The sequence below is a fragment of the Anomalospiza imberbis genome, chromosome 6 (genome assembly GCF_031753505.1).
Source record: "Anomalospiza imberbis isolate Cuckoo-Finch-1a 21T00152 chromosome 6, ASM3175350v1, whole genome shotgun sequence".
NCBI lineage: Eukaryota > Metazoa > Chordata > Aves > Passeriformes > Viduidae > Anomalospiza > Anomalospiza imberbis.
In genome coordinates, this window is record NC_089686.1 from 52707910 (window position 1) to 52720683 (window position 12774).

The window sequence follows — 12774 nt, forward strand, 5'->3', positions numbered from 1 at the left end:
CAAATTAAATCCCACTATTTCTTCCTAATTACCCAAGAGTAGCATGTGTCTACTTTTTTAGAATGTAGTCTAAATAATTTCAGGTTTAACACCAGAAGGTGTTAGTTGTGTCATAAATTACAAAGGCATCTTAGTTTCTTACTAAAAGAATGTCAAATGGGGTACTTCTGCCAGCATTTTGGATGTTTAAGTGCTCGTAGGGATAGAGTTGCGGAAGGAAACAGTGGGCCTTTTCTGTTCTGCACTTTGTTCCTTCTTCCTGTTTCCTTATGGAAATGAGCAGGGTGAGCTTGGATGCTGAAGTTGGGAATGGGTATAGATAAAATTAATTTGTTTCTCTCATTCTCATGAGTAGAAAAACACATTTGATTTTTTTTTTTTTACCCAGAGTTTTCTGAATTCACAATTAGCTATTATCATTCACCAGCTTACCATCTATCTGCAATGTAATTTCTTGTTTGATGTATGCATCTTGTTTCTAATTGCCTTGGTTTTCTGTGGGAGATTCTTCCTGTGTGTTCAGAATAAAGCTTCCTTTTATTCAATCTGTTTAAAAGCTATTCCTTTTTTTTCATCACAACTTCTTATAAGCTGAAATCCTGATTCCACTAAGTCCACAATTCTGCCTAAATTAATTTTTTTTTAATCTATCATTTATAAAACCTTAGTTATTACATAGAATTCTAATGACATGCAACAAAGGGTTGTGGCTTTTTGGAAGTATTCTGAGAGATGGCTTTCTCCTTTCTGAGTTTTCAGAGACCATTGCTTAATGGCTGCCAGATAATTAATTTTACATTAGGCTACATGTACTCTATACAAATGGTATCTGTATTAATAAAAAACAGTGGCATTCAATGACCTTGCTTTTCTGGAGTTGTCTCTCTTGAGTCTCTTGGTCATAGAAATGTTTACTTCATTTGTGGTTTTGCACCCCACAAGCTGGCTGTTATCTCAACAGTTTAGAGAACAACTTAGATTTCTTTTCAATGCTATGAAAATATGAATAAATGGATAGTCAGAATCTTTGCACAGTGTATTCCAAAGATGAATGTTTTATTATTGAAGTATGAAGGCTTTGAGGAAGGAATGAAAGAGAATCCTTACAATAAGAAAATTGTTTCTATCTTGTAAGCAAGTTTAAATTGGGGCCTTTTCATGTAATAAGAAGTGAAAGTAGCTATAGTGAAAGACCCTACAATGGAATATCTCCTGTAATTCCATCCCAGTGTCTGTCTTTTTTTGAAGAGCATCTCTATTTAAAGAAAATGAAGATAAAAATTACAGCATTCCTGCTTAAAAATAAATCCTGTGTTAAGTGTACCTTTTAGAAATTATAGGTTTGAAATCCTTTATGTGCTTTTGCACAAAGGAAAGCTATCCTGATTTTATGACTCTTGACCAAAAGGTTCTTAGCTTCACTACGTGTTTTTTGCTGTATATTTTCAACGTAGGGTTCTAATTTTCAATTAGGTATTTTAGACACAGCACAAACAACACAAATTCTAGAGTTATTCTAAGCATGCACAGGAAAAAAAAAAAAAAAGCAAGAGAAAGCTAAAGTTGTCTAGATCCTGCCTTCATAGCCCGTACAAATCTAGTAAGTGCTAACAGTGTTATGTCTTTCAACATGGGAAAATGGAGTCATCTTATAAATTCTGTGGTAGTTCTGGAAAATATGTTAAAAAAGATACAAACAGAATATAAGCAAAGGCCATATTCCTCTTAGATTATGAATAGAAAATGATTTTATTGAAAAATAAATCTCTTATCTCTTTTGTAAGAATGTGGGTATTTATAATACCCAAAACTTCAAAAGCATAGAACTATGTTATTTTTTGACGATGCTTCTGATGTTAATTGACAGAGCTGCCTAGAGCTTTTCACAAACACTGCATTTCATGTACATATGAAGGGAGAAAATTCGCATTTTATTGTAAATGTTTATATGTATGTTTAGATATGTTTCCATTTGCTTTCATAAATACATGACAAATCCTTTTTTGTACTTTGCATGTGTTCGGAATTATTTTTTGTGGTTGTTTTTACTTACAAACAGTTTTGCAGTGTCATGTAGGTGGCTTTATGCAGAATATTCTACCTCAGACAAGCAAAATCTTTATCTGGCATCTTTCCTTCTGCCCCCAGTGCTTTTCCTCCTGCAGTCTTCCAGTTCAGTTTAGCCCAGAACAGAAGGGTTTTTTTTTAATTACCACAAAACAAAAGTATTGTTGAAGTTCATTCACAAAGATTAGTCTGGAAAATTGTGGTAAAAAGGATTTGACAGAAATATATGTACATGAAAGTTGCTGACTTTTTTTGTCCTATTTTGAATATTTCAGTTTATACTTCACACTGAAGTGATCACCCATCAGCAGCTGGAATGATAACTCATTTGAGGTGTGCAGGAGCTGCTACAGCCTGGTCTGGGTTAACTTCCTTAGCCTCAAATAGATACTTGTGTTTTGAAGACAGCTGAAAGTTTAGTTAAAATTTAATCAAGTGTTTTCACAGCTGAAACATGGCAGGGTTGAATGGTCTACTGCTGCTGAAGGTGGAGCTGGTACAGCTGGTAGAGAGCCTTGACCTTTCACAGCAGTTCTTCTGTTGGCACTTGTGTTCCTGCTCTCCTTGTGCCTCAGGTGTCACTCCTTTGTTGGTTTTACACCTGTGCGTGGCAGCTGTTGGTGTGCTGGGCTCTGTGCCTGGTTGGGGTCCATCTCCTCAAGCACACACAGGGGGATGCAGAGTGGTCACAGCCATCTTGGCAGCCTGGTCTTCAACAATTTCTTACTCATTTCATGTCCTTGTGTCTTCCATGAGAAGGGGTTGCCCACTGTGCTGACCCTGGGGAGCTGCTGCGTGTGCTCTAGTATCAGCATGCTCAGACCAGGCTGTGTTTTGGTGCAGGGGAGTTTTCTGCTGCCTGTGGGATACGTTGGGGCTTCTTAGAACAGGATGTGCAATCCCTAACCAGCTACTTCAAACTATTTTCTGGTGAATTAACTTCAACTTTTTATGTGATTGTTATCTCTCTAAGGCCATGTAGTATTGAAATGAATTCTGTCACTGTCAAGATAATCTTTGATTAGGCTGCTTCTGAACAAAGTAGAGGTAACTATAATACTTGTTTTCTACAGCTGTGCATGTGTTGGTGTAAAACTACCCACATATCAACATTAGACCTGTGATACTGTTGGTGTGGACTTCTGAGGTGATGTAAAGAATCATATAACACAAGTAATGGAGGTGTGTTTTTGTAAAACGATGATTAATTTCTTACAAATGCTTTTGGAGGCAGATGGCCATTCTCAGGTGAAGGCTGAATCAAAAATGAACTTCATAGTCATTTCTTTACAAGATAGCCTGACCTAGGTGTTGAACTCAGAAAATTCACAGAAGATCCTCTCTAACATTTTGGAAAAATTAATGAAAGCTTTTGAAAATTTTAGGCAGTTTTTGTCCAGAAAGAAAATATTAAGTTTACAGGTGTATTTTTCTGGTCTTAGCAGTAGCTTGGTGAGTAGGAAATAGGGCTAGGAGAGTTGAAGCATCAGAGATGGTGTATCCTTCCATTCCTCATCTCTACTTACAGGAAGAATAAATAAAATACAAAGGAAATGAGCAGTGGACATTTGATTCTTCCCTCTTTTTTTGCAATAGAAGATTGAAATCCTTTAATTTTCTATAAAATCTTCAGTATTTGAGGATTTCAGAAGAATGATAAGTGCTAGGGGGAAAGCAGCATCTTGTAATATCCTTGGTTTTTAGAGACGGGGAAAAAAGGCTCAGTAAACTAACTGATCTTACAGCTTTGCCATAAAACATGAAATAGATGCACAACAATCCTGAGTAACAGAAATGCTGATGTTGAAGGCAGTTCACAGAGATTTCATAAACAAATTAAATTGCCTAAGAAAAGAATGGTGCTGCTGTTGTAGATGTTCATCAGCAGTAGTAGCTGATCTTGAAATAAACATTAATAATCCAGGTGAATGAGTTGGTTCAAGGAATTCTGTCCTTTTCAGTAAGCCTATTCTTTTCATCGTTTGATCTTTGATCATGAACTCATTTTGTGTGTATTATATAGCAAATAGAAGTCAGAGAGATGGATGACTTCAGTCAGACTTAATAGTGACAGTTTCATTCCTGAGCATGGCAGCTCATTTGTTTACATATATGTGTGTATAAGAAACTAAAAGTTACTTTTGTTTTCATTTGCTAGAGTCCCTTTCTTGTGCTTCTCATTTCCAGCTGCAAGGGAAATAGTCAAAATAAGAAAACTTTGGGCTTTTTGTCTTGCCTTTGCCCTCTTTGGTGCTTTGGAATGATGCTGTCTGTGGCTTCTTTCTCTTGTTGTGCAGGGTCCTTCTCTGCCAATTTTGTTTGTTGTCTAGTCAGTATTTACTGTAACATTAAAGCAAAAGCAGGCTCTGTCTGATGTGCTCCAATGGGGATTTTTGGAAAGCAGTGTGTGTAGGAAAGAGATATTCTTTGCAAATTAGTCACAATCTTACTTGAATTTAAACAGAGCATGAGCATTTCCATGCTCCCTTCCCATTGTGAACACGCAAGTGTTCCAAAGGATGAGATCCTGTGAGGGCACATAAAACCCAGGAAAACTTACTACTGAGAGATTCTTAAGGATTTTTCATCTGGATGAAAAGAGTTTTGTACCGTGGCAGGAAATCAATGCTTTCTCATTCTTATTAGGCCTGTAGCAACATCAGCTATAGACATCTCTACACCAGGGAAAACTTCATTTGAAATTCCCATCATTGCAGCCATATTGCTGCTAAGAAATCTTGGGGTTCCTCATGCAGATGGAGTTCCTTTAGTCCTCCTTGTGCTAGCACCATCAGTGTGTCTCATGAAGGGCAGGTTCCCATGTTCAGATTTGTTGCTGGCTCTTTAAATTACATCAGCTTTGATAAAACTGACCTCTGTTTACAAAATATTAATGTGGGATAGCTGCTCTGTCAGTGCTAAATCTTTTGCTATTTCCAGCATCTGTGTATCTGCAGAAATGCCAAATAGTGATTTACATTGTCAGAGTCCTAGAACAACCCAGCAGACTTTTCCTCTCCTGTGCATTTTGGAAAAACACATCTGGTACCACTGCGAAGTCTTTATTTATACTTGAAGTGCTGAGAAGGTAATAGACTAATTTTGGCAGTTGTTGGAATAAGAATGTTCATGTGTACACACATGGGCCTGTTGCAAAGGCATTCTCATTATAGTTTGAATACTAACATGGGAAAGCTCGTGACAATTAGAAGTAGGAGAAGGAGGGAGAGATTATGGAGAGGGTGTCTCTTTTAAAAGAAAGCATAATTCAGCTTCAGCTGCTGTAGAGCACCTCCTTGGAGGATAGCTTGATCCTTTTTGTGTCTGACACAGCAGCCTGAGCACCATGAGACCAAAACAGCAAAGAATCAGCCTGTGGTACAGTTTCCTTAAAGATGAAGGAGAGAGCAGGCAGCCCTTCAAGAGCTCTGGCATTCTGAATATGTAAGGCCTCTGAAAACTGGCCAGAAGCTGCAGTGAATTACTAAGCAGAGCTAGGGACCAATGTAAACTAACAAGTATAAATTCAAGCATGAGTTTATCAGCTGAAGCCAGGCACATGAGAGTTTGTGTGTTTCTTGCTAAAAGCAAAGAGTGAGAGGCTGATATATTGCTTTGATGCTATTTAAGAGAAAATAGTTGCAATCCATATCATTTTGCTGTCAAATGTATTTGAAAAATGGAAAACATGTTGGGTATATGTTCTGCAAATAGTTATCAGCAGTGTTCCAGAAGTATTTGGTTTAGTGGATTCCTTGGAATTCACCATTCAAATCTTACATGTCTTGAATTATCTTGAAATTGGCTGTTGTTCTGTACTGTGGCAGAGTGAGAGCATTGCAGAGGTTAATTGCAGCCTGTCAAAGCCTGTGATGCTGCTGTTCTCACTGGAGAGACTCTTCCAAAGGGCTTTGTTTAGTCTGCAAAAAAAAGTAGTTTGCTTGTGTTTTAGAGGCACCGCCTCTCTGTGATCTGTAGAAGGCTAGACTTGTCTGTAGTCCTTTGAACACCCTGATGCACTGGTAAAAAGCTTAAGCAAATCCTAATTCCAGGAAAGCATAGCTTTTATCTCTCAGCATGTGGATATCAGCCTGATGATTGCAGCTGCATAAATGAAGGCTACAAAGAAGGGTTCCAGATTCTGACTTTTTTGTGTCAATTATCTGTTGTGTGGTTTTAAGAAAATTCATTGCATTCTTTTGATTCCCCTGAAGAAAATTGTAAAGGCACCAGTGCAAAAGTGTAAAATATTCAGGCCTTCTTTGTGCAATCCTGTATGAGGGAAGCTCCTTGTAATTGCAGGAAGAAGCAGAAAGCTTTGGGGTCAGGTAGCTCATCACCTCTAACTGGTGCTTTACAAGAACAAAAAGGTAGCAGGAGAGTGAAGTGCAGGAGCTGTGGCAAATTTGGCTCGGGGTAGCAGCTGGATTTGCTGGATGAAAGCAAAATATGGCCTGTTTGTCTGGGAGCCTCTTTGAGGCTCAATGGTATGATTGGTGCTCTAAAAATTTGAAATGTTACTACGTGCTATTAGAGAAAGAGTTAGTTCAACATGAATTAGAGCAAGCAGTTGTGACAACTGAACCGTGTAGTTAAAGAGCGGACTGGTAGGGCCCTTCTTGTGTTACTTAGCTTGTATTTATGATCATTGCTGCTGGTGGTGGACAGTGATGTAAAGGTTAATCTTCACAGCAGATATTTTTCCCTGATAATCTTCTTCATAGCTTTTTGTCAAAGCCCTACTTTGCCTCCTCACACATTCTTTTTCTTCTCTTTTTAAACCTAAATAATCTACTGTTGCCATGCACATTTTGGGTTTCTGAACAGGAGCAAGCCCATAGCTGACTCCCATGCCAAGCCCCCAGCACTCAGCCATTGCAGCATCCTGCCTCTCCCACTTGGTTTTCAAATGCCACATCAGCTCACTGCATCTTGTAATTTTTTTTTTTTTTCCTTTTTTCCTTCCCAACTTAGAGCATGATGAGTGTGGCAGTGGGCGGCACAACTGTGATGAGAATGCAATCTGCACTAACACCATCAGGGGACACAGCTGCACCTGCAAACCCGGCTATGTGGGCAACGGGACCATCTGCAGAGGTAAGCCTGTTATTGTAGAGACACCATAAACTTGTCAGGCTTTATTAATATTTGCTGACAGTCAGCTGCATTCTGGTAACTTGTGATGGCTGGATTTTGCAATGGTTTGCTTTGAGACATCTTCTGGCAAATTATGGGAATTTATTTGTGTATGACTTCTTAGGAAGGAGGAAATATTTTCTGAATGGAAGGAGAAAAGAACTTTATATTGGCTGCACTTGTCATTTGAGCTAGGATAATTCAGCTTTTGAGTGGTGTTCATGTTTTATAAAATGTGAATGTTATGTGCTGTCACCTTTGGCTTTTAAGTTTTAATGAGATGTGTTTTAAATTAGGATAATTGTACTTTATGCTAGTATCAAGTGGTTGTTATTTGACTGGCTGCATCAGAATCATGACTTTTTTTAAACATATAAATCTTTAAATATGTATTTTGAAGATTTCTTAGTTTTGTAAACAAGAAATATTGATAGCCAACTGTGCTTTCTGTGAAGCATTCATTTATAGCATGTCATTTATTTAGGATTGGTTTTATGTTTTTCTTTCAGTAGAGAAAGAGAAGCAAATATCTCATGTAAGGACAAAGGAGGGTTGGATTAGTGAGGGCTCTGTCTTGAAGTACTACTGAGTTGTAGCTCATGCACTGATGAATTATATTTGTCTCAGAAAAGCTAATTTTTGTCTTTTCTGCGTTTTCATACTTCCTGAACAGAATTACAGTAATAGAAAACTAAATTTTAGGGTTTTTTTTTTTGAAATGACAACAATTGAATTTGAGGAATGTACTGGATAAAACATTCTGTACAATTTCAGGCACAACAGGCTGAATATTAATTTTTCAGACTCTTTTAAATTGGCCAAACTATTCCTTAAAGGACAATGAGCTTTGTTGTCGTTCTTGTTTCAAGCTGAAGTCCTCCACCAAGTTTGTCCTGTCAGCTGCTGAATTTGCAACCATCAGATTGGTTTTGATACAACTTTTATCTGGGTACTTTCCACCAATGCCAGAGCATCCCTGCACTTAAAACTAAAATGGTTAGTTAAGGATTGAATAAAGACTAGAAAAATGTACTGGAAGTGTTGGGAAAGTTAAACCTTGGCCTGTTTGTATTGAAGATCAACAGGTGATACCAGGGAGAAACTCACTGCAGTCTTTGATTACAGTAAATATGAACTGCAGCACAGATGACTTGAGTTTCAGAGAAGCCTCAGTACTGAACAGCCTTACTGTAATATTTTGTTGTCGCCCTGATTTCTTAGGATTTTCTAAAGCCTTCTGAATTTACATTCTTGTAGAGAACTTTCTCACGCAACTTTCTGTAAACAACCTATTGTTTTGCATTCTTTCATAGAGGCGGAGAAATTTGATAGACTGGTAGTTTGTCCAGTGTCGTTGGAGAGGTGGCACGTTCACCTTCCAATCCACTGGCACCTTTTGAGAACTATAAATGATTGGAGTCAGAAAAAATAAATTAGTCTCTTCATGCTGACCAAAGCTGTGGTGCGTCGTTTTTCCTTGTGTCCTCTGGTGACATTTTGTTATTATTATTATTATTACATTAATTATATTTCTTTGAAATTAGGATGTTTGGATTAATTAATAAAATCTATGTTTTCACTCTGGTTTTCTTCATTTGCATACCTTTAATGTGCCAAAAACTCGAAGTAAAACTCCTACTGCATATTTATTAATCTAGTAATGTTGTAGTAATGAAATGGCACTAGAGAAATGTGATAATGTTTTTGCTCTCAAAGTTCTATTGAAACTTGAGCTACTAGAATATATATTTTTGTATATAGAAATATTACATATTGTATATATATATATGTTTAGTATGCCTTGAATTGCACATGTAAGTGTAGTTATAGTTGCCTTTTTGAGATAGGTATGCATGGAAATACAGGGAAATATGTTCTTATATTCTGACTAGGAAGCATAAATTGGAAAGACGACTAGAAATTATAGAAAGGGGTTTGTAGTCTAATAATTATTGAAGTCACTAAGGAAAAGAATAATCCAGCACTGCATGGAATAGTCATTACTGCTAATGAGCTACTATTAAAATCATCTGCAACTTAGTAAATGATAAAACACACAATATAAAGTACTGGTTTGATTTTCTGAGCCTGTGGTTCTGTGGTTACATGAGGTTTTCAGAAGTTTGGATGCTAATTGAAGAAATATTCCCATTTTGCTCGTGATAGCAGAAACACCACTTCTGCCTCTTACTAAGTTCAACAGTGATATGTCATCACTTACCTGCCACAGTGTTTCCTTGCAGAAATGCTGGCACAAGGAAAGAGGTGTGAGCATGTCAGGACAGCTATAAACTGCTGTTGGCTTGTAGTATTTTAGGGCTTTATCTTTAGGCAATACAGATTGGAAAAACATAGATAAAAGTTAAGGTGATATTTTTGCTGTAATACCATCTGAAGATAAATGTTTCTATTCTCATTGAGACATCTGCAAGTGCTTTGTAAATGTTTACATGTTAGAGATGTATACGCACACAAAACAGTGGTTTCAACTGCTATTGAAATAATACATGTCTGTGGTTCAGTAGGAAATCTTATTAGTATTGTTCACCAAAACCACAAACGGAAAAATGATGGTTTTATGATGAGAGAAAAGGACTGGCTTTGTGCATGATTCTGCATTCCATTTCAACAATCTATTTTAGCAGTTTCTATAAAAAGTAAAATCAGAGTAATGATCCTCTTTGGATTTAGTGAATAACACACTGATAGTCTTTATAAAAAACCCAGGATACTGTTATATTTGTTTCAGAAAAGAAAACATATTTAGTTGAATTAAATTGCATTGTGGACTACTGGCAAATACAACTCAATTACTCTGGCAGGAATTTGTGTTGTTTGCAATTTTGTGAAAAGCACAGAGAAATAAAAAGGAACAGAAATAATATGGACATGAATATAGTAATTGCCGGGGATTTATGAAAAAAAAAAAAAAAAACCAAAAAAAAACAACCAACCAAAACCCAAATATTGAAGAAGAAATAGAATATTAAAAAAAAACCCCAAACCTGTATAATCAGACAGTCACACATCTTGACTAGAAAAAGATCTTGTGCATAAGGAATTGCATTACTGTAAATGTAGTACACTGGGCTGATTAATTAAAGACCAAACTGTGTTAAAGATGGGGAAACAGTCACGGAGGAGGGTGGTGCAGAAAGGGCACACGCCAAGACTTGAAGGCACTTCAGCATTAAAAGAGATACTGCCATAGTTTAAGTGGCACCAAAAATGGAAAGAGAAGTTGAGATGAATGCAGTAAAAACTCTACAAACACATAGTTATTTATAGGTAGACAGTGAGACAATAAACTAGAGACAAACAAGATTTCCTGTGGATACTCTCAATTTCACTTTAAGAAGCAAACTTTAGCATCTCAGGCAGACACTGAAATTTGGGTAATAGATGAGAGAAGAATGGAGCTGAGGTGAGCTAAAATGATAAGGCAGGACAATGCTGTGCCATCACCATCAGTAAACTGGACAGAACAATGGACCAGAATCAGGTAGATTATATATTAGGATTTCTTCAGAAAATGGTAAGTAAACCAGAGATCCATTCTGGAAGAAATTACAGCATCAAAAGCAGAGGACAGAGGTATAATTACTTAACTAGAGAGAGATTCTGATTGTACAGATTTGTTAAATGTCTCTTTTCTATGAAGCAAACTTTGGAAAAAATAAAAAGAAGTAAGAGTGATTTGGGACATAGAAAATGTTACAGGTGGGTAGTGGAAGACATATCATGCCCTTTTACTGGAATTCTCTAAATGAATTATAGAATTCATAGGTAGGGGTAGAATAAAGACAATTGGAGCAACTTCACTAAACTTCAGGATAGGATGTAATAGTGCAGCATTAAGGCTGCACTTCAAGTGGAAGGGAAAGGTGATAAAAATTGGTTTAGCAACTGAGTGCTCTAGTTAAAGAGAGTTGTAGTAGGCAAATGGTGGCTACGTGGTACAGCATGGTACTTTGAAGTGTGTCTGTTGGGCTGGACCTCGTGGGAGTCAATGCTTAGTGGCAGCAGTTAGAGGAAAGAAGTTTCAGTTTGCTAGGACAGCTTTGGTTTCCTGGGACAAGGTTTATGAATAACTCATCACCTATAGACACGATTGTGTGTGTGAACATAAAACACTGTCATCTATGAAATGAGTAAAACTCACTGTCATGGCTTCAGCTGAAGAACCAGGGGTAGTGAATACAGATATAAATACCATTTTTAGACCATAGAGGCTCTTGGTCTGTATTATGTTGTGGTGTTTCTGTGTGTAATCTTGACAGGGCTTGAATCTGGGAGGCTGGAAAATATATCAGGGGAAAATGTCCTTCTCTGCTTTTTGTCATGATAAGTTCCAGTTCTGCTTGGCAGCCTTGCACCACATACTGTGGAAGTGACACGTTGAAGTAATATGTGCCATTTGTTTAAAAATAAAAGATTTCGTGCTCCGCAGTCTCCTCTGCCTCAGTGAGAGGGGCGGCAGAGAACACTTGCTGTGGGATATATAGTCCTACAGCTTAGCAGAGTTTATTGTAGAGCTTGTGCTCTACAGCACATCATAAGTTTTCTTATGGTAATTGATAGCATTTGGGATGAAATACCTTAAATAAGCCCCCACCCATCATATTTTACCAGGAACAATGTGCAAGTTGCCATCTAGGTTTTCTTGCAATTAGTTGTTTTCTTTTGTACAAGGAGATTTAGATGTAGTTAGTATACAAGCCTTGCCCTAACTCTTGGTATTTTGTTGAAAATGTTTGTTTTAAAGCATAAATTCTACCCACAGACATCTTTATATACTGTCAGAAAGATAGAAGTGGCCTTGAACATATTCAGATGCTAAACAGTTCTTCATAAACATGGACGAGGTGTGTTTGCTAATCTTTCTCATGTAGCTTTGTCATGGAGAATGAACAGAAGTCTAGCACTTAATCAAGTGCAAATACTGTTGACCGTACTTTCATATTTTGCATGTACAATCTGTCTAACAGGTATATTTAGTGTGCTATTAACATCTCATTTAGTGGTTTCTACTGAGGTGCAGATTTATTGGAATGATTAAATGAGGTGGATTTAGTTACAGTCATACACCGTAAAGCAAATGTATGCAATAAGACTGATGCTTGGGCAGAAAAACATCAGGTATTGTGAAATAAAAATCAAACCAGTCTTATTCTAATTAATATTTAGGCTGTATAATGGCTTACTTCTGCCAGAGCATATACTGTGATCTTTTTTCCCTGTTACATTTTTCTGCAACATTATGCAGGAAACACTTAAGGGATTAAAACTCAATATATGGTGGAGTCTTAAAGAGTAGAGCTGTTATTTCTAAGTCACTCAATTCTGGTGTAATCTGGAGTTTGGTTTCTTAATTGCACTGTGGGTCCTTATGTATTTTTGCTTTGGGATGTGCATTTAGAAGTGGGCTTGTTACTGGTGGACTTACTGGTCACTTCAGGAATAAATTATTTGGACCTGTATATAAAAAGCAACCAGATTTTGAATAATTACTCTTATTTTTTATATGGTAGTGGGGATAATCATAGGGAGTCTTTATTCATAATACACATA

At 37.1% G+C, this 12774-nt stretch overlaps 1 protein-coding gene across 5 annotated transcripts in view; it reads left to right on the top strand.

Annotated features, from left to right (window-relative positions):
* Positions 1-12774, top strand: part of NELL1 (neural EGFL like 1) — a 282863-nt gene that overhangs the window by 160125 nt on the left and 109964 nt on the right. For all 5 annotated transcript variants that reach the window (XM_068194180.1, XM_068194182.1, XM_068194181.1 and 2 more), the window contains one exon: positions 7042-7164. In XM_068194180.1, coding sequence (XP_068050281.1) covers positions 7042-7164 — 123 coding nt within the window. The remainder of the gene's footprint in view (positions 1-7041; positions 7165-12774) is intronic.